Source organism: Odocoileus virginianus, chromosome 10 (genome assembly GCF_023699985.2).
Source record: "Odocoileus virginianus isolate 20LAN1187 ecotype Illinois chromosome 10, Ovbor_1.2, whole genome shotgun sequence".
NCBI lineage: Eukaryota > Metazoa > Chordata > Mammalia > Artiodactyla > Cervidae > Odocoileus > Odocoileus virginianus.
The window spans coordinates 57,026,972-57,050,635 of NC_069683.1; the positions used below are offsets into that span (position 1 = coordinate 57,026,972).

A 23,664-nucleotide genomic window follows, 5' to 3' on the forward strand; every position below is an offset into this window, starting at 1 on the left:
ACTGTAAGTCTTTTCCCATGGGGATTGAAACACACATTCATCCCCAACAAATGCCATGCTATTCAGGGATAGCATGTCAAGTTTTCCCCAAATTTGACTTTTTGACAGATCAGACTCCCTTGTATACCTATTTAGAAGAACAATACACCACTACTCAATTTTTCAATCAAATAAAAATGACCACTTCAGTTCAGTTCAGTTCAGTCGCTCAGTCGTGTCTGACTCTTTGCAATCCCATGGACTGCAGCACACCAGGCTTCCCTGTCCATCACCAACTCCCGGAGTTGACTCAAACTCATGTCCACTGAGTCGGTGATGCCATCCAACCATCTCATCCTCTGTCGTCCCCTTCTCCTCCTGCCCCCAATCTTTCCCAGTATCAGGGTCTTTTCAAATGAGTCAGCTCTTCACATGAGGTGGCCAAAGTATTGGAGTTTCAGCTTTAGCATCAGTCCTTCCAATGAATATTCAGGGCTGATTTCCTTTAGGGTAGACTGGTTGGATCTCCTTGCAGTCCAAGGGACTCTCAAGAGTCTTCTCCAACACCACAGTTCAAAAGCATCAATTCTTTGGCGCTCAGCTTTCTTTATAGTCCAACTCTCACACCCATACATGACTACTGGAAAAACCACTCGGCCCAACTTTAAATACCAACACAATGCTAACACAAGATGACAAGGCAAGATCTCATGGTAACCTTCCACTGAATACAGAAAACAGTTAAAGAACTGCATAAATCCTAAGGATGATCAATTATGTCCGTGATGTTCACTCTACAAACATGCAGTCACAGAACCCATCCCAGGGCTCCTTCTAAGCAGTAGCTCCTGATATCAAATTACAATTACAGTTCATATTCAGTGATGGCAATTACTAGGTTTCAGGACCTTTAATGCATGGGGTCAGAAGTGACAGGAGAGTGAGAGACTGAATGGGGAGCAGAATGAGAGAGAAAGAGAAATGGGTGAGTAGGAGAGCTGACAGGAGAAATTATTTTCCATACATTTAAGTAAACAACACACTTTTGTATTTGCACCAGAAAACCCTGGTGAAGGGAAATAATGTCAACTGTTCCCACAAATTCAAACACACACACACACACACATCCCCTACTAGACATCACTGAGTACCACAATTAGCTTAGAAATTCTTCTAAAAGAAACAGAATGGCAATAGTGCCAAAAATAATAGAAATCAGTTGAGAAGCTAGCACACTGAAACAAAATGGGACTCATATTTTTTATGTCAGAACAAGTTTGTTTTACAGACCAAAGCTGTCTAAACCTGGGGAAAAAGTATCCCTGGTTTTGTGCAACTCAAATACTTTTTATAGGCTACACCCCATCCCTCTACCCCTACGCTAACTCATGTAAGTGCTAGTTTTAAGGAAATGAGGAATGTTTTCTTAAGTGTCTTATGCTTATGCCAATTTGCTTTTCTCTGAAACAGGAGAATCTGTTTGTTTTATAGACACTAAAATAGAACACAATGATCTTAAAGGCTATTCAGTGCAAATAACCACTTAATGGAAAATTTCAATTATGTAAAATTAAGTTGACTTTGATTGCAGTTAGTCATCAATCTTTTATATATTTGTGATTTATTTTGTTAATATAACATTATACCAATGCTTGGTATTCAGAGGAACATTTGACAAGATGAGTTTTCAAGAACACACTGTGCAAAAGTAAGAATCAAGATAATCGCAAGATAGTTAACTCAGCACAAATTCAAAATGAGGTAATGAGTATGCTTTAGTAAATCACTACTATTACTCCAAACATTTGTTAACTTAAAAAATTTCTTAGTACTTCACTGAAACTCAGTTATACATAAACAGGGGAGACATCCATCTATCATCGAAGCTCTTTTTTTTTTTTTCCCTTTAATACTAGGACTAGAAAGGAGAAGGATGAAGTTGAAATGTAGAAAAGTGGATGTATACTGCAAGGAAAACTGATACTTACTTTAAATTCTAGAACACTGGAAGGAAAAGACTTCCCCACTCAATATGAAGGTGACAAGTACAGTGTGCTGGAAAGGAGAGGGGAGAGATGAAACACAATGTGGCATGACATTACAACTCGTTTTCTATGAGCAGGAGCTTGTTTCCGGAGTTCTAAGCCCCTTTAGAACTCAGGATGCCCTTTCCCATAGGTTAGGTAAAGGTATCTTTGAGTTATAATGAGGGACACCGTATGGCCTGGATTTGCCAAAGACAGTTAGGTTTACCTCAGACCAGCTGTCCAGGTGTAGTTATTAATTCCACTCACTTTCACTCTCTAAAGTGTCCTATTTGCACAACGCTTTATACTGTCACTCGAAGTAATAATGGAAATTAACCACAGTGGATAATACCTTTTCTATGGGAAAAAACATGTTCCAGCTTACAAATGAACTTGGAGACATAAAGTATACTATCAGAGATTTAGTAATTTCTGTGTGTGCGCTCAGTTGCCTAGTCACGTCTGACTCTGTGTGACTCTATGGATTGTAGCCCACCAGGCCCTTCTGTACATGGAATTTTTCAGGCAAGAATACTGGAGTGGGTTGACATTTCCTCCTCCAGGGGGTCTTTCCAACACAGGGACTGAACTCGTGTCTCTTGCGTCCCTGCATTGGCAGGTGGATTCTTTATCTTTGCACCACCTGACCTATTTGGCCCACTAATCCTGCTTTCTAAGTGCCCCACCAACTTTATTTTGTTTTACTCTATTTCCTCTAAAATGACTTCAAAACATCCCCAAAGTTATTGTGAAAAAGTGAAGGAAAAAAGGGGGGGGGGCCCTTCACCAAAACTCTTGTGCCTTCCAATAAATAGCAAGCTATAATTGTGCTCTATCATTACTTTATGTGTCACAGTGAAAATAATTTCATTAAAGAGTTAATATTTTATTCACTCACTCATGAAATACTGAGTGCCTACTATTTTCTGGGTACTAGTTTAGGCACTGTTGACACACTTCTCATGGAGTTTGCATTCTAGTAGGGATAAGACAAGTACCAATGAGTGTATATATATATATATATATATGGTTATACACACACACACGCGCGTGCGCGCGCACACACACACACACACACACACACACACAAATACTGGCCCCGCTGCACAGGATGCAGAATTAGTTCCCCAACCAGGGTTCAAACCTGCATCCCCTGAAATGGAAGCACAGAGTCCTAACCACTGGACCACCAGGGAAATCGCAATGGGTACCTTTTTATACACTGTCTGGTAGACATAAGTCCTCTGGAGAAAAATCAGAATGAGAGAGCAGCGTAGAAGGAGCTGAAAGGAGTAAGGAAGTGAGTCATCTGAGGTACAAAGGGCAAAGGACATAACTAGCCGATTTGAGAAAAAATAAGGAGGGTCTGATGTTAAATGGGTTAACTGCAAAATAGTGGGATATAAGATCAGAGAGGGAGCTGGAGGCTATATCATATATGTAGGACTTTGTAGTTTTGATTATGATTAAGATAGGGAAGTCCTCTGAGGGTTGGGTTCTGAACAGGACTGGCATGATGGAACTTACTTTTAAAGGCTTATTCTGGCTACTACATTAAGAATAAAGTGGGGGCTGGGGGAAGGAGGCAGGAAGAGTACAGGAGACAAGCAGACTACTGATAAGGCCAGTATGGTTAACAATTCAGGCTGGAGCTGATGGTAACTTGGATCAAAGTGATAGTAGTCAGGGTGTTAAAAAGTGGCTGATGTCTGAATTTAATAAGAAAGTTTTCATTTTTAAACTATTTTAGAGTTACAGAAAAATTTCTAACACAGTACAGAGGTCCCATACAACCTTCATCCAAGTTTCCCCAATTGTTAACATCTTCTGGAATATTTGTCACAACTAGGAAACCAACTGGAGAAGGCAATGGCACCCCACTCCAGTCCTCTTGCCTGGAAAATCCCATGGACGAAGGAGCCCGGTAGGCTGCAGTCCATGGGGTCACTGTGTAGGACACGACTGAGCGATTTCACTTTCACTTTTCACTTTCATGCACTGGAAAAGGAAATGGCAACCCACTCCAGTATTCTTGCCTGGAGAATCCCAGGGACAGAGGAACCTGGTGGGCTGCTGTCTATGGGGTCACACAGAGTCGGACACGACTGAAGCGACTTAGCAGCAGCAGGAAACCAACACTGTCATATGATTATTAATGAAGCTCTAGACATAATAACTTTGAACTAAACTTAGACTGCACAATTGTCCTGGATCTATTTTTAAGTAAACAAGATTTAGTAGAGTCAGTAAGTCTACAAAATTCAGACTTAAATTGAAGAAAGTAGGGAAAACCACTAGGCCAAGCAGGTATGACCTAAGTCAAATCTCTTATAATTATATAGTAGAAATAACAAATAGATTCAAGGGATTAGATACGATAGAATGCCTGAAGAACTATGGATGGAGGTTCATAACACTGTACAGAAGGTGGTGATCAAAACCATTCCCAAGAAAAAGAAATGCAAAAAGGCAAAATGATTGTTTGAGCAGACCTTAAAAATAGCTGAGAAAAGAAGACATGAAAGGCAAAGGAGAAAAGGAAAGATCTACCCCTTTGAATGCAGAGTTCCAAAAAATAGCAAAGAGAGAGGAGAAAGCCTTCCTCAGTGACCAATGCACAGAAACAGAGGACAATAATAGAATGGGAAAGACTAGAGATCTCTTCAAGATAATTAGAAGTACCAAGGGAATATCTCATGCAAAGATGGGTACAATAAAACAGAAACGCTATGGACCTAACAGAGGCGAAGCTATTAAGAAGAGGTGGACAGTATGCACAGAACTACACAAACAAAGTCTTAATGACCCAGATAACCATGATGGTACGATCACTCACCAGGTGCCAGACATCCTGGACTGCAAAGTCATGTGGGCCTCAGGAAGCATTACCATGAACAAAGCTAGTGGTGGTGATGGAATTCCAGTTGAGCTATTTCAAATCCTAAAAGATGATGCTGTGAAAGTGCTGCACTCAATATTCCAGCAAATGTGGAAAACTGCAGTGGCCACAGGACTGAGAAAGGTCAATTTTCATTCCAACCCCAAAGAAGGGCAATGCCAAAGAATGTTCAAACTACTACACAATTGCACTCATTCACAAGCTAGCAAGGTCATGCTTAAAGTTCTTCAAACAAAGCTTCAACAGTATGTGAACTGAGAACTTCCATATGTACAAACTGGGTTTAGAAAAGGCAGAGGAACCATAGATCAAATTGAAAACATCCCTTGGATCACAGAAAATGCAAGAGAATTCCAGAAAAACATCTAATTCTTCTTCACTGACTATGCTAAAGTCTTTGACTATGCGGATCACAACAAACTGTGGAAAATTCTTAAACAGATGGGAATAACAGACCACCTGATCTGCCTCCTGAGAAATCTGTATGCAGGTCAAGAAGCAACAGTTAGAACTGGACCTGGAACAACAGACTGGTTCAAAACTGGGAAAGGAATATGTCAAGGCTGTGTACTGTCATTCTGCTTTTTAAATTATATGCAGAGTACATCATATGAAATGCCAGGCTGGATGAAGCACAAGCTAGAATCAACAATGTCCAGAGAAATATCAATAACCTCATATATGCATATGACACCACCTTTATGGCAGAAAGTGAAGAGGAACTAAAGAGCCTCTTGATGAAGGTGAAAGAGAAAAGTGAAAAAAGTGGCTTAAACACTCAACATTCAAAAAACTAAGATCATAGCATCCAGTCCTATCACATCATAGCAAATAGATGAGGAAAAAATGGAATCAATAACAGATTTTATTTTCTTGGGTTCCAAAATCACTGTGTCCACATTGATATATTATGTCCACACATATATTATGAGAGAGAGAGAGAGAATGCACATATTAATGCAGATATATGGAATTCAGAAAGACGGTACTGACGATCCTATGTGCAGGGCAGCAAAGAAGACACAGACATAAAGAACAAACTTTTGGATTCAATGGAAGAAGCCAAGGGTGGGATGATTTGAGAGAAAAGCACTGACACACGTGCATTACTGTACGTAAAACAGATGACCAGTGTAAGTTCGATGCATGAAGCAGGGCGCCCAAAGCAGGTGCTCCAGGACAACCCAGAGGGATGGGGTGGGGAGGGAGGTGGACGGGGGTGCAGGATGGGGGGACGCATGTGCATCTGCCGCTGATTCATGTTGAGCCTATGGCAAAACCTTCACAACATGTAAAGTAATTATCCTTCAACTAAAATAAATAAACAAATTGGAAAAAATCCACATTCTACCATAATCCTCTATAATGAAGCTTAAAAATCGCAACTGTCAAAATTTCAGTAAAAGTCTTTTAAAAATTAACACAGTTTACAGAAAGTATTATTTTTAAAAACAGAATATATTATCAAACTTTTGTTGATAAAAGAAACATTCTTTTGGCAAATTTTAGATCAAAAAAGTACAAATGTGAGATTGTAAAGTTCACCTATATAGAAATATATTTAACCATTCATTTCTTCATTCTTGCATTTCTGACTAATATTGATAATCTACAGGCTGTTCAGAGTGAAATTTGGAGCAAGATTTATTATATTTTTAATAACTTTCAGAGAGTAAGGAATCTAAAAAAGTGAGATGTTATTGAAAGCTTATCAATAAAAATGCATTAATTTACAACAGAAAGGAAGAATTCAGGCATATCTGTAACAATTTACAATTGGCAAAAGACCTGCTGACATGTCTTATTCCAAATGGTATGTTTCTGAAGTTTAAATATCAGTATTTCCAGATTTGAACATTAAACAATGAAAAATGTTTTCTCAATTCAGTTCTTTCCAAAGAGAAAATGAATGATGAGAACTATCATAGGCTATGACAGAGCATAATGACAATTTTATATCCTGCCCTTGCTGGGTAAATGGGCTGGAATTTTACAACATAACCAAAATACTAGCTTACAAAAGACAGAATCAAGAGTTTATGGATGTATGAGTATGACTTTTTACAAAAAGTAAATTCTTCAAGCAGTTATTTGAGTTTTCCTTTAATTCTGCATCTGATGCCTTCCCTCCATTTCTATCAGTATCATTTCCTCTTGCCTGTTAGCTAAGCTCTTTCTCCTATTCACTGATGTAGCAGTCAAAAAAAACTGAGCTTAATTTAATTCCTGAAAGGTTTTACCTCTTTAAACCTTGTTTTCTTCATCAGAATAAATGCAATAAATATCTCATATCTACTTCTTAAGGTTACTAATGGGAACAGTTAAATAATGGATATAAAAGTTATTTATAAACTGTAAGGAGGTCTGTTAGGGTATGATCCTCCTATTCCTGGAACAAAGACAGAATCATGTTATCACCCTGATACAAATTCTTCAAGGACTTTTTTGTTCCTTAGAGATAAGGTCCTTGGCCTGGCAATCAAGAACATCTGCAATCTAACCACAATATATACCTCTGGCTTTTGTCATCATTGTCTATCATTAAGTCAAGTCCAACTCTTTTGCAACTCCATGGACTGTAGCCCACCAGGTTCCTCTGTCCATGGGATTTCCCAGGCAAGAATACTGGAGTGGGTTACCATTTTCTTCTTCAGGGGATCTTCCTGACCCAGGGATCAAGCCTCCATCTCCTATATTGGCAGCTGGATTCTTTACCACTGAGCCACCAGGGAAGGCCCCCTTTAGCTTTACTTCCTCATAAAATAATCTACTTTCAAATTGCATTACAGCAGTGTTTATCAGATTGCACATTTTAACTCATTAGTGAACCAGGAAGTCAGAGTAGATTATAACTACAATTTAAGAAAAAAAAACAAAGAATAGAAAATTCTGAATATATGACACATAGTAAGGGTAAGTATTGTTCTGTGAAATTTATCTTTCAAGAATGTTTATACACATTACTAGTGAAAGTGAAAGTGAAGTTGCTCAGTCGTGTCCGACTCTTTGGAACCCCTTGGACTGTAGCCCACCAGGCTCCTCTGTCCATGGGATTTTCCAGGCAAGAGTACTGGAGTGGGTTGCCAACTCCTTCTCCAGAGGATCTTCCCGACTCAAGGATCGAACCCGGGTCTCCCACATTGTAGGCAGACGCTTTACCATCTGAGTCACCAGAAAAATGAATACACATTACTAGGAAGGGATGTAAAACATCGTTCTTACTCTAGGGTCCAGACAAAAAAGGTTTGAAAAATGCTATAGTAAACCACTCACTCTTCCACTGTCATACCTTAATGATCCTCAGTCACCTATCCTTGCACCCAGACTGCCTTTTTACCTAAACTCTCTGGGTCTCTTTGCCTTATCTGAAAAACAGAGGTAACACAAATAGCCATTTCACAGTGCTACTATGAACAACAGATCAAAGTCCTTTCTTAAAAGGTATCAAATGAAATGAGGAACCAAGAGATTTTCTCTGCCCTTCCTTCCTTCCTGACTGTAAACCTCTATGACAAGGTAAATAAGCTGTGTCAGTATGCTTAAACAATGGAGACAAAAGAAAAATTAACCCAGAGAATACCAAGTTGTAACATCTATAAGATTAGAAGTTTCCTATGATCTCCGGTCCCAAGATATTATTCACATGAAAGGGGCTTTAGGTCAAACCATGTATGAAGGGCTGCCTGAAGACAGAATTTAACAGTATTTCCTTGATGGCTGAGGGCAAAAATTACAACCTTTCTATAACAGAGTGGTGTCCTCTGGATCTACTGAGATTCCTAGGGGCTCTCTGTCACTATTCTACTGTGCTTTCAATAATGAAGAAACAAGTCAAAATTCAAAATTTTCTACTCTCATTCCTCTCTCTCTATACACACACACACACACACACAAAATACTAAAACATGAGCTGATATATAAACACACATCCCTACATCTGCTCACAACTTTTCAAGGCTATCACCCACTAATACAGTATACTCTGCTTATTATAACATTCAAGGCCTTCTATTTCCAACCCCAACTTGTACTACGTCACTTTGAGAGTTTCTATCCCTCAGAAAAAATTCTGCTGCTAATAACTTGTGACTAATTCTCCCCTGCCTCTATTTGATGCCAACTTTTACATTTAACCCTATTTATTGTCATAGTTCTATGCTGCTGCTTCTACTGCTGCTAAGTCACTTCAGTTGTGGCCGACTCTGTGCGACCCCATAGACGGCAGCCCACCAGGCTCCACCATCCCTGGGATTCTCCAGGCAAGAACACTGGAGTGGGTTGCCATTTCCTTCTCCAATGCATGAAGGTGAAAAGCAAAAGTGAAGTCACTCAGTCGTGTCCGACTCTTTGCGACCCCATGGACTGCAGCCTACCAGGCTCCTCCGTCCATGGGATTTTCCAGGCAAGAGTACCGGAGTGGGGTGCCATTGCCTTCCATTACAATTAGAGAACTTTCAGGCATTTATCTTGATGTATGCTTCAAGGCTTGACTCAAATGGCCTCCTTTCCTGAGATCCTCTCTTTTTTAATTCTACAAGTAAAAAATAATCTCTCCAACTTCCAAACTGTTTGTACCTTGTACCACTCATGGGTGGTAGTGTTGCTACAATTGAGTCCATTATTTTATTTCTCTTACTAGATCTGTCTTCTAGAACAGAAATTAAATGCAAGGTTTTAGACACAGTCATTTACTGAATGCAAGTTCTTAGACAAATTTATTCCACTTTTTTAAGGCTCGAGTCCCTTATCTATCAAATTGTGAGTAGTAATAAATAAAATGTCTTAGTAAAGAGTACAGTACATAATAGTTTAATATTGACAGCTATTAAAAATGGCTCTCTGTTTCAGATCTTTGTACTCCCTAGAGCAGTCAGCACCTAGGTACTAACTTGTGTGCCAAATTTAGGAAACCTTAGGTAGTCTTTCACTTATCTCTCCCAGTCTCCCTAGACCCGATCAGTCACCACCCAGTCTCCCCAGGCCTAATCAGGCACCAATCTTTGATAGCTATGTTTCTTGAATACCTTGAACAAAATGTCCTTTCCTCATTACCCTTCCTAGCCCTCCAGTCCAACCACACAATGCAATCAAAATTAATCTTGATAATATCATACTGATATTTTAATTGCCAAACTGTGTCTGTTTTCAGTTTCCGTCCTAGTTTATCTCTCTGCAGCATTCAGCACTCTTGACTAGCTCCTACTAAATTCTCTTTCTGTACTTTCGAAACCAATATACCAATATTCCTTCCTCTATCTTTCCAATAGTATCTTCTCAATTGTTCTAATTGCTTTTCATATGCCTGTCCCTTTAAATGTTGCTGTTCCCCAGGATCTGTGACCTGGCTTTCACACTCTCACCCACTCCATGGAGTCAGATTATCTACAGCTTGGAATCCCAAATCACCATAGACAAAGAGGCATACAACTCTCTACGCTAAAATTACTTCATCTGTTAAATGGGCATGATAATATTATTACCTATAACTTCAATGGCTGAAATTTATACACTAAGACACATTTCTGAAAATCCATAAAAAGTAATTATCTGACACATGCAAAGTGCCATATAAACATTTCACTTTTTTCCCCTTTGGCTTCAACCATTATATATGTAGACAATTCACAAACCTTCTCTATCATAGCAATCATTATACTGTACTCTCTACAGAGTTCTACCATTAGATTTCTAGTTCCTCAAAAGCACATTAATTCAATCATGGAATTATGAAGGCTAACACATAGTAAGCACTCAAGAAATGTGCATAGACTAAATGGGTAAATGTTTTTAAGATCATCAACTGCTTATGTTGGACCCCTCCTTTAATCTTTAGTGTATCCCCCATACCCCTGAATCATACCAAATCTTTAACTAAGCGTTGAGATTGGCTATGATCTACTGACTTTCGCCAGTTCTAGCTCCTGTTATTCCTCTTGTATACCAATAAAAACCAATAGACCCTTCCAAATCAGATGCTTCCCAAAAGCCCCCAAAATGCCAATCAAGTTTTTATACTGGAGTGGTTATAGTCTCTTGCTGTATTTCTATCATTGGTGATGATACTGCACAGAATAGACAACACACCTGCAAGTAATATTTGGAAAGGTTAGAAAGGACCTAAAAGTGATAGAAAATATTATCAGTTCTTGAATAAAAAAGCAAGTGAGAAATAGAGCTGAAAAGGGCCCATACGGAACGTCTATTCCAAGATACTCTGAGCCAGTTGCGAAATCTGCTCAAGACCACATAGTGATCCATTGGCAGCACAGAAGTCAGGCTCCCAGGCCATTAGACCTTCTAGGTCAGCCTAACAAACCAGGTCCACTTTATCCCAGTGTGGTCACTCATAGGACTCTTTCCTGGCCCCAGCACTAAGCTGGAAAATGTAGGACTTACATGTTACATGACATGGAGAAGCCAAATCCTGGTGGTCTTTGTCAAAGAACTCACTCATTAGAAAAGACCCTGATGCTGGGAAAGACCGAAGGCAAGAGGAGAAGAGGACGATAGAGGATGAGATGGTTGGATGGCATCACTGACTCGATGGACATGAGTCTGAGTAAACTCTGGGAGTTGATGATGGACAGAGAAGCCTGGTGTGCTGCAGTCCATGGGGTTGCAGAGTTGGACACGACTGAGTGACTGAACTGAACAATCTGGCAGTTAATGATAAAAGCTAATCTTAAACTCCAAACCTATAATCTAACACTTCTAATGGATTTACAGTAGACTACAAGTATCAATCTTAATTTTTTCTTTTACTTAGAGATAACTCAATATTTTCTCTTCCTTCTTTCACTTTCTGTTATCCTCAAAGGAACACCACAAAAATACCATGTACCAGCTGTACTGAGGAGGGCAGGAATCCTAGAGTTGGATGTACGCCAGAAGGCAGCGATCAATAGAAGTTGTGTTTAGAATTTAGATGAGACTCATGTTAAAAGCAATTCAATGAGGCTCTACAACAATATACTTTCTATTTTTCAAAGAAAAGCTGCACTAATATAAATAAATGAATAAGACTGAGATTGTGTATCATTTTCAACTGAATGAAATGAAATGACTTTAGAAAATCAAAATCAAATGTGTCCATAATAAAGGGGAAAACTGATGCACACAGCTGAAAATCAAGATAAGTAAAATAAAACAATTGGTCTTAATTCTAGCAGTGATTATCTTACAGTTCAAAGACAGAAAAGCAATATATTTCTTCATAAAGGCACTTTTGGATCATGCATATGCTATTTCTGCAGCATTTTCCAAGCTTAACAACTGATCTGAAATTGCAAGAAATTTACTCCCCCAAGAAAAGATAAAATGAGGCTATATTAACAGAAAGAGTCTACCTCCTCCTCATTAACTCTGTAAACTCTTACTAGACCAGGGACATGACAGACTCAACAAGTACCTGTTACGATGTTTAAGGAGTAAATACTTAATTCACACAAAATGTGCATAGAAAATATTTGAATAACCAGAGTCTATGGCAAGAACAAGGTAAACTAAATGAAAAAACCCTACTCATGGAAAGAAAATCACATCTCTGATTAGATAATCCTTCCAGTTCTGAGCATTTCTCAGTTCTAACCAGTTATTATTTCAATTTATGAAGTTACAGTACCTACACATAGGGACCATTCATATCAATGTCTGTTTCATTACTTCTGCACTCCCTATTTTAAATTAAATACAATTCAATAGCTCTCACTTTGTCCCAGCGGGCATAAACAATAGAAACCTACACAACATTTTAAAGCTACCAAGCCACTTCATAAATTTTTAAAAATTAATTTATTTATCTTAATTGGAGGCTAATTACTTTACAATATTGTAGTGGTTTTTGCCATACACTGACATGAATCAGCCATGGGTGTACACGTGTTCCCCATCCTGAACCCCCTCCCACCTCCCTCCCCATCCCATCCCTCAGGGCCATCCCAGTGCACCAGCCCTGAGCGCCCCGTCTCATGGCGATCTGGCGAACCTGGACTGGTGATCTGTTTCACATATGATAATATACATGTTTCAATGCTATTCTCTCAAATCATCCCACCCTCACCTTCTTCCACAGAGTCCAAAAGTCTGTTCTTTATATCTGTGTCTCTTTTGCTGTCTTGCATATATGGTCATTGTTACCATCTTTCTAAATTCCATATATATGCGTTAATATACTGTATTGGTGTTTTTCTTCCTGACTTACTTCACTCTGTATAATAGGTTCCAGTTTCATCCACCTCATTAGAACTGATTTAGTGAAGAAAACAGAAAATTCATTGGGGCAGAAAGATTTAAAATCTCTAAACAGCACAATGATTATTGTGCTTCTTTTAGAAAATACATATTTTATTTTTTAACTTGCATGAGAATGAAAAGAACATTGATTTTCTCATTTCAGAGAAAGTAGTTAAGTTTTAGGCAGTGAAACGTCATACTTCTTAGAACAAGGGGATTTTAAAAAGAAATGTGCATTTGAGGAATATAAATTATTAACTTTCTTTCATAGCTTTCATAAAACATGGATGACTCTAGGGACCAAAGTTCTTAATACTTCTCGAGTTACAAGAGTTATAATACCCTGCATATTCCTAAACTCACATATTAAAGCATCCTGGTTAAAAACACATATAGAGATTCAGTCTACCACTACATTTTTTAAAAGAACCATTTTTTAAATTGAAGTATAACATATATTCAAGAAAGTGTAGGAATCATAAGAATACAGCCTGATGAATTTTCACAGCAAACAACCCCATGTATCCACAATACAAAATAAGAACTCAGAATACTCCCAAGTATTATCTAGAAGCCTGGCCTCATGCTCATTTCCAGCAGCAACCCTTATTTTCCCCCAAAGGAAATCCCAACACTCTGACTCTAATGCCAAATGTTAGTTTTACTTAAAAAAAAAAAAATCATGTAAATAGAATACTATGTTTACTCTTTTGCGTCTGGCTTCTTCTGCTCAACATTTGTGAAATCTGTCCTTGTTATTGCATGTAACAATAATTCTTTTGAAACTCTATATAGCTGACCCTTGAACAGCACGGGTTTGAATGGTGTGGGCCCACCTACATGTGAATTATTTTCATAATACATGCTACAGCACTACATGATCGTGGTTAACTGAATCTGCAGACTAGGTGCTGCAAATACAGAGACGTGATTGTGAAATTACACTTGGATTTTTCACTGTGTGGGTTGGCATCCCCAACTCCCATATTGCTCAAGGATCAACTGTATTGTTTAATTGTACTAAACCTAAATTTTATCTATTCTATACTTTGAGTTATCACCATAATCTGATGATTATAAATAGTGCTGCTTTGTGAATATCTTCTGGTAAACATGCACGCATTTCTCTTGGGTATATACCTAGGAGAGAAAGTGTGAGACATAGCATAGTATACATTCAGTTTAGAGCTGCCTAAACTACTAAAAAGGAAAAGTAAAGTTTATAGAATTACAGTGATTTTGTACCTAAATATACAGTGAATTAGGGAAAAAAGAGAACAGAAACCTGAGGTGCTGGTTGTTTTTTTTTAAACCTACTAATTAGGTATACAAAATTAACCAAGTCACTTACCTAGCTTCTCCACAGTAAAGTTTTTCAACTGCCAGATAACTATAATGGCTTAGACTTATTATATAAAGTGATTAATCAAGTATGATAATCTTGATAAAAGTGTTTTGAAAATGATAAAATACTATATGATATTACAGAAAGTTTATACTACCAACACAGTCTATAAACAACAAATTCTGGAGTTCTTACCAACTAAAGAATCTTTGAACCTTATAATATATATTAATAATAAAGAAAATGAAAAAATATTCCTGCATAAAATATTGCAGACATCTGGTTACATTTTTACCTAAAGTGAGAAAATATAGCAAACAAGAAATCATTTAATGTTGCCGATAATAACTGCAATAATAAAAGTAACAAAATTAGCTAAACAGAGCTCTACAGTTATATTTCACATGTAATTCTTAGAGGATTAAAAAAAGATGTCAGTGAGAAAAACAAGTCTTCTCAACAACATTTCTACTATATTTGATTACCTCCATGGACAAAATCTTTTAACCACTAACGTTTCTCTTTATAACAATGGCTTATGGTGATCTCTCACAGAAGAGAGAGCTTCTTACATTAAGAGAGCTTGTTATTATTAAGCTTTATTTTAGCTTAAAAAAGGAGGCAATAAAGCTTGGCCACTTTATACTGCACAAACAACACAGTAATGAGTAAAAAATTCACCATCACCACCTCCTCACCCAAGAGGTTTCCTTAGTCACTAAAAAGTATTTCACACAGGAATAGGAGATAGCATAAATACTTGAAAATCCGCTCACCAGTGCAGGAGACACAAGAGATGTGAGTTCAATCTCTGGGTCGGGAAGACCCCCAAGAGTAGGAAATGGTAACCAACTTCACTATTCTTGCCTGGAAAATTCCATGGACAGAGTAGCCTGGAGGGCTACAGCCAATGGGGTCATAAAGAGCCGGACATGACTGAGTGCACACATAGGAACACCACGATCAGGACGACCTTTAGGAACTAATACAAAACCTATGATCACTGACTGTTCAGGGAGTCTGGGTTAGGAGGACGAAGTAGGAAGATCCTGAGCTCATTTCCTCCTACAGACATACCAAAACTACAGCTACACACAGAACTATCTTTGAGAACAAACTGAAGACTAGCAGAGCAGATTTTCTATAACTAAAGTATATGAAGAAAAGGCCACACTGAGGCTGGCAGGAAAGGCACAGCCACAGTCCAATCAGAATCCACACCCGTGGTGCAAAGACGCACAAGCAAGAGCGATGTCACGACCACGGAGGTCTCCCCAAATGGCTTAAGCAATAAATTTTGGGATATATTCTACCATAATAGAGAATTTTACAGCCTGTGCTCCGTATCCCTTAAATCACTCATTCACCCCCTCATTCATTGAAACATTTAAGTGCTTATTAGAAACCAAGCACTGTGATAAGGAATACAAAGAAGACTTAGAGCAGAGTGGGAAAAACAGACACCTGTCCAAATAAGTGCTATAAACTATCAGATGCTTCACAAAAGAGACTGGACTAGAAGTCACAAAAGGAGGAGTCCATTACACCTGAGAGGGCTGGGAAAATCTTTTTAAGAAAAAAGAGACTCAGATGTATAGAACAGACTTGTGGACTCTGGGAGAAGGCGAGGGTGGGATGTTTCAAGAGAACAGCATCGAAACATGTATATTATCTAGGGTGAAACAGATCACCAGCCCAGGTTGGGTGCATGAGACAAGTGCTCGGGCCTGGTGCACTGGGAAGACCCAGAGGGATCCGGTGGAGAGGGAGGTGGGAGGGGGGACCGGGATGGGGAATACATGTAAATCCATGGCTAATTCATTTCAATGTATGACAAAAACTACTGCAATGATGTAAAGTAATTAGCCTCCAACTAATAAAAATAAATGGAAAAAAAAAAAAAAAAGTTCATTAACATAATAGAAGGAAAGTTGATGATACGCTAAAATCTACAATAAAAGAAACTGTTAAAATCTAAAAAAAAAAGAAAGACCAATTAGCTGAGTGTTAAAAGAACAGTATGTGGGTAACATGCATGACTAGAACTGTTCCTGCTCCCATAGTTAACTCCCATAATTAACTTTTGAATCTTCATGACTAGAACAGGACGATTCTTTGACAGCAAACACTAGAAGTATCTCTTAATTAATCCAAAATGGTTAAAGGTTCAAATTTAGTAATCCCTTTCTTCATTATCACCAAAGAAAGAAGGAGGCTTGGGGGGGGGGGGGGGGTGTTGGAATTCAAAAGTAGCTACATTAATCTCCAAGCAAACCACACCAACATTAGAATGATAATAAAAGCTACATGGGTTTTCACTGCTAATTCAGGTAGACACTAAAGGGAAAAAAGCACATCTATAAAAACTCAATGTTGTTTATACAGGAAGCAGAAGGACAGCATAATGGGTCTTATTATAGCACTAAAATACGGTATTATTTGAATAGTTTGCTTAGAGAAAGTGAATGACTCATTTAGAGCACCATTAAATAAGCGATTGTATCAGTGCAGCAAACAGTGCCCTCTGAGTTCAGACCCTTCAAATGGGAGAGTAATTTACTTTCACAGGGAGCACCTTTGCTTTCACTGGGAATTGGGACTATAAACAAACTTCCAGTTTCATTATCGTGTTTTCTAAAAGCTGTTTGGTTTAAAATAAACTAATCTTCTAGAGCCCTTGAAATTCTAAACACATTAAAAATAAAGAAAGAGACCAGATAAATATTTCAGTTATAAATGTCAAAAAAGACAAGGAAAGAGGTGTTAGAAGGTCTATATGAAGCATATGGAATGGGGAGGCATTTCCTCTAAAAATAAAAATATTCATTAGCTGTCAATCCCTAAAGCCCTGTCAAAGGAAATAAATGCAAAGGCTTAAGACCCAGAAAAAGGTGGGAATGACCATTACTAACATTTATTAACATCTACTCATAGCTCTATGAGGAGAGATAATCCTTTAGCAGATGAGTATACAGTAAGACATACTTTTTGTTACACATTTTGGCTCAGACCAAGGGGTCAGCCAGCAACTGGGATACAGACTGCTTTCTAGACTTAGTCTGAAGTTCTCTCCTTACTCAAGGTGTTTGTTATTAGTAATTTTCTATGAATAGTTGTTAGCCTATGTACCACAGATCTGGTTTGTTTTTAAAGAAAAAAAAAATAGAAGTACAAGAGGTATAAAGTAACAAACAAAAACAGTATGGGGCAGTAAGAATAACTGGAAATGAGGACTGAGTCCTCAGTACGCAGAGCAGTTCTGCCATCAAAGAAGCCAGGGACGATGTTAAGTCATTTACTTGTTTTTAGCTTTAATTTATTGAAGTACTTTATTTTTCTTTTAATATTTATTTATTTGGTGTGTGTCAGGTTTTATTTGTGGCACAGGGGACCCTCGATCTTCACTGCAGCACATGGAATCTTTGGTTGCAGCAAGCAGGATATTCAACTGCAGCATGTGGGACCTAGTTCCCTGACCAGGGATCAAACCTTGGCCTCCTGCACTGGCAGGACAGAGTCTGAGCTACTGGGCCACCAGGAAAGTCCCTGGGTTCTTAAAAAATAACATGTATGTATGGATTTATGTATCCAAGTAGAAGTGCTATCTCAAACAGAAGTCTCCCTGGAAGCTTCCGTACACACAGAGAAGATAACAGGGTTGCTCTGAATGATGACAAAATGGGAGCCTGGATTTCTGCCCAAATAACCTGCTGTGTCCTGGGGGATACTTCAGCAGAACCCCTAGGCTATTCAATGTACTATTTAAAATTGCTGGAATAGATGAGTGGATATTTCATGTTCTTACATTTCATGGACAGGAAAAGTTCAAAAAGATTTTGAAAGAACATAATATCAAAATAAATAAATTTAGCTTTGTTTCATGAAACTATTGCTGGCTGGAGAAAAAGATATTACAAACCAGTTTTAGGAAACACCTCCAGAATATCTCTCAAGAATATTCAAGTTCTAAAGTATACAACTTCTACTCCTATTGTGAAAGAATTAACCAAAACCACTTTAGGTATCCAAGAAACTATTTTACTATTCTATAAGTACATTAATAAAGTGCCTCAGAGTTACTTAAAAAAAAAGGGAGGGGCAATAAAAAAAAACCAAGGAGAAAATAAAGTTAAAATTTATGGTGGCTATACAATCCAACCTCAAAATGTACAACATCATTTTAAACATCGTTTTCCCCCATACCTAAAAATAAGAACTATAAGCACCATCACTGGTAGGATTGATGTTGAAGCTGAAACTCCAATACTTTGGTCACCTGATGCAAAGAGCTGACTCATTTGAAAAGACCTTGATGCTGGGAAAGATTGAGGGCAGGAGGAGAAGGGGACGAGAGAGGATGAGACAGCTGGATGGCATCACTGACTCAATGGACATGAGTTTGGGTGGATTCCGGGAGTTGGTGATGGACAGAGAGGTCTGGCTGCAGTCCACGGGGTCGCAAAGAGTTGGACATGACTGAGCGACTGGATTGAACTGAACTGAACAAGCACCATCAGTAATATAGTCCAAGCAATGCTTAACTTGCAGGAAACTAAGCTATTTCCTACTCTTTGCTCCTTCATACTCAGTATTCAGTTTCATCAAGCCACCCAGAGGTTGGTACGAACACTTGAGACCATCAAAGTAAGATGAGGAAATCTACTGGATAATGAGGTAAAGCCGTATTTCAAGGATTATGTAACCACCCTGAATCCAAAAAGCAACATGGTCTATTCATTATTGCTCCAACTACTTTTTCTTGTGCCACTTTAAAATTTCTAACTTACAAGAACATACAATATTCTGTTAGCTAAAGTAAAAGTCAAATATTCTTTAATAGTTCAAATATTTCTCTGCTAAAGAAAGTTTAAATATCCAAAGACCTCTATGTCTCAAATCACTGGACATTGGGTACCCCAAAAACTTTCTTAGAAGTTTCAACTTCATATTTCTCTCTAACTCCTGGCACTGCATATAACGTCTTCTAGGCAGATCTTAGACCTATCTTTTAGCAAAAAGTTGTATCAGCTTTCTGGGAAGTCCATTCCAACTTTATTTTACTATATTCTAACTTCAGAGCAATTTTTCTTCAGAATACTTACTATGTTGGGGAAGAGATAACCACCAAGCATCATTTATAAAATTACAAGCTCACAATATCATTAAACCTTCTCTTTTCTCGGTAATAAAGATAATTCTATCAACTTTTATTCTAATACATTTTTCCAATTTCTAAAGCAACAACACTGTGTCTTCTATATTCCTCTCCTGTAACATGAGGTTCGTTAAATGAAGCGCAAAACAAGGTAGAAAACAACTCTGGAAGTCTTCCTTTCTCACACTTCCGTTTCTGTGCACTGACTTCTTAAAAGAGCTATAAATGGGTAAGACCACACCTCTGGTGGTACAGTAAGTCACCACTTTCTTTTACCACTAAGGTATCCCTTAGATACAGGTTCAGCGACTGAAGGATGCTCTGCACTGACGCTGACCAGAAGGCCTCAGAAGGCAACAGCCTCAAGTCACATAATGTTTAACCATATTAAAAAGAAGATAAAATTTACTCTGAAACTTAAGCCATATCCATCACTTAAAGCATGTTCACACGCATACACACACACACACACACACATACACACAATTGGAAAACCCATAACCCAGTGCATACATTTCTTCTTAGATATCACAGAACCTTGGGCCATCACCTCTTTACAGAGTCCCTCCAACATCTTCTGAGTCTGTTTCCAAAGGGGCACCTGGAAAGCTCCAGAGCCTCCAACTTCTGTAACTTTCATCTGAAAAGAAGCTGTGTACATACCGGTTAACCCAAGCTAACTCCTTGGCCTCCACGAGTCAGCCTGAATCTGTCACTGCTGTCCGTCCCTGGCGTCCTGAGGAATGTTTGAGTCCTGGCTACAACCTGTCCTCTCATCTCTGTGCTATCACTCTTCTAAAGGGGCTGCTGTCTCTGAGCATTCACACAAGGCTATGAATACAGGCGGCTTGACTACTCAGAGCAACACTAAAGCACAGTCTCTATAGAAAGCTCCTGGCTGTACAACAAAGACAAGTCAGTTCTTGTTCTATTCTCTGTTCTCAATACAGTCCTGAGCGCTTGTACGTAAGTGAAACAACCTTTTGACAAAGAAGCCCTCCTCCTTTCTCAGACAAACACACAAGACGAACGTGGGAAGGGGTGCGGGGCAGAGGGGTGGGCTTGGCTTGAGGAGTTCACTTTAGAGGTCGATCCCAGTGGCAAAATCTAACTCTGAAGGCCTTTACCGCTTTTCATTTCCCAGCTGGCAATGTATCAAAACAAAACATAATACAGCAACTTGCAGGGAAAGAGAAGACGCACAAAAGGCAGGCTTAAGGGTGAGAGCAATTTCTTTCTTACAGTTTAAACCACTAGGAAAGATGAAGCATACAGTATCAACAAATACAGAAAATAAACCATATTTAGCAATATATACAAATATGCACCAATACACACAGAGCAAATACAGTGACAGGCCTTTTCTTTTGGCTCCAGATTATATCTTTCATTTTATAATTTCATTTACAGAAAGAAATAGGGGCTTTTTAGTAACATAAAATGGTTTATCTTTATGCTGAATATGCAATATTCATAAAAATAAATGCTTTCATTAGATTTAAGATTTTCTTCTTAAATTTAAATTTTTCCCACTATAGTTCCTGAGATCTCATTTCTATGCCATGACTGTTCACATCTGCATTTTAAATGCAAATACAGACTCCACCACCTGATTTAGCAAGTCAGGGTGCAAGCACACTGTAGTTCTCATTTTCGGGCACCTTTGAAGACAGAGTGATATTTAATACTGAATGTAAGCAGTCTTTTCATCTTATACTGAAGAGTAATTGCTTCCCACTTTAGAACTATAGCATGAGTTATCATCTCTGACTTGTTCTCTAAGTGCATGAAAAAAAATGACAAAGAACATGATGGGTTTACTCAAGGGAGTTGGATCTTTGCTAACTGCTAAGAAGAAGTCACGGCCAGTCAGGCAAAGCACAGTGAGACACAGCCTGAGAAATGACATGCATTTCTGTGCCCTGGTTTGTGGAAATCATTTCTATTAAATGTCCTCAGGATGCAGAGGCTGAATTTTCCATGGTGTCAAACATATCAGATAAAAATTACAGCTGCACATAGATGATGGTGTTTATAATTGTACATATATTTGAAAGAAACTGTATATATACAGCTGCTAAAATTTTTGTTTACAGAATTTAGTGAAGGTGGGAGACACAGAGGGCTTCCCCTTAGGCTCTAGGAGCTGAAGCAGCCAGTGCTTTCAAGGTTATCTATTATCAAGTTGAGTTAGCATGGGCTGCCTCCGTATCTGAAGATAACATACAATAAAATCCTATCAGGTCTGACCCACAGTCAACCATTTCCTATACTTACTTAGTATGCACAAAACAGGAGAAGATGGTGAAAGTAGGAAGATAAACAAAGAAGATGGTGAAAGTAGGAAGATAAACAAACTATCTCATTTCTTCAGTCTATACCACAGAAGAAACAAACCAATACGAGAAAGCAAATAACATACATATACAGACTTAGATCCAATTCAAATGTCATGCTGTATAAACAAATATAAAATGCATATGGAAAAGACGGGCATTTAAATTCCATTCAACGCTACAAACATGTTTCTCATTAAAATATAAACCCTTACCTTTGCTTGTCTCTTACTGGCTTCTCTTCTGGCTTCCCTTTCTTTCAGTCTTTTTTCCTACAGGAAGACAGGGAAAATTAGCAACCAGTAAACTTATCTAGTAAGTGTAAATCTCACTACACATTCATTACAATTCTTCTTGAGCCAACCGGATAAGGCACATTTACCTTTCAAATGATATTTATTAAGTGTCTATTGTAAGACTGGTGTCAGTTTTCATAATCATTAAAAATGTGCCAAACAAATATGTAATCAAATCACAGTTCAATCATTTATTAGCTGTACAGTTTTAGGCAACTTACTATCTCTCATTTTCTCACCAAAACAAGGAGATAACAGAAGCACACATTTCATAAAATTGGTATAAGAATTACATAAAATAACATAAATGCCTAGCACAATGTCTGACATATGACAGGTTCACAATGTTGGCTATTAAAATAAAAAGGAAGACATGCAGTAATGACTATTTCCCTTCTCCTCTAAGAGTAGAATTTATAAAAGATGTAAAACCCTCATCCTTGGGGTACTTAGAAAAGTGGCAGTATTTTTCTCAAAAGAAAAACAACAGAAGATTATTCTTTTAAGCACCTTCTCTCATTGCTTTATAATTTCCCCATTAGTTTTCCAATGATCACAAAACATGCAGAAAATGCAGTACTACATTTTCAAAATAAGAATTACAGATATGTATAATAATAAAATTCAAAACAACAAAATAAAGCTAAAGTTGAAAAAAAATTTGTTTTAAATAGAATGCCTCTTTGCCTCTTCAAAAAATAGTAGTAAAACAATATAAAGGCTAGACTCAATCCAAAATCATAGCTAACAATATATAAATGTATTTCAAATACAACCAACTACCAGATCAATGTAAACAGTGAGCAAACAGCAAATAATTTTTTCATGAAGTAATATGAAACTGCAATCATGATTCCCTCTTACATTAAACATCCACTAATGTGAGAATTAACAAGTTTTTTCAGTCCAGACAATCTATCGTCAGTGTTCTTCACACACGACTTTCTGCAGATTCAAGAACCAAGTCTAATACACTCTTGAGAGACAGATCTGAGGCTGCTCTGCTGCTCACAGCATTGAGAAGGGCAGGAAATTGCTACAATCCACACTGTACACCCCATCTAGGTTTACAGACTCCTTTTTAATAAAAAGTTTCAAAGCGGGTTAGATTTAATTAATGCAAAGAGGAGGAGAGCCCACAGAACTTACAGATTAAGTCTTCATAGCTTCAGACCACACAGCAAGAAAGATAAATTCTAAGTGAAACTAACAAAAATTCAAATTCAAATGGCAACTGTTCATGTGTCATACCCACTAAATAAATCTTGATGCTAAATTATTCTTTTCTGAGATTATTATTCTTTTTTACACTAGTTTTGGAGAAAATGGCTATTACTTTGACTTCCAAAGAAAACATACAACCAAAAGGGCAGGGAAAACTTAAACAACGTGCAG

The 23,664-nt window shown here is 38.0% G+C and overlaps 1 protein-coding gene across 3 annotated transcripts in view; it reads right to left on the reverse strand.

Moving 5' to 3' along the window:
• The window catches only part of DDX10 (DEAD-box helicase 10), a 291,045-nt gene that overhangs the window by 85,197 nt on the left and 182,184 nt on the right, over nt 1-23,664 (reverse strand). For 2 of the 3 annotated variants that reach the window (XM_020915337.2, XM_020915332.2), the window contains exon 16: nt 22,189-22,245. In XM_020915337.2, the coding sequence (XP_020770996.2) occupies nt 22,189-22,245 (57 nt within the window). Of the gene's footprint in view, nt 1-1,953; nt 2,035-22,188; nt 22,246-23,664 lie in introns of those variants that run through there. The other variant, XM_070473615.1, reaches the window with a different exon arrangement.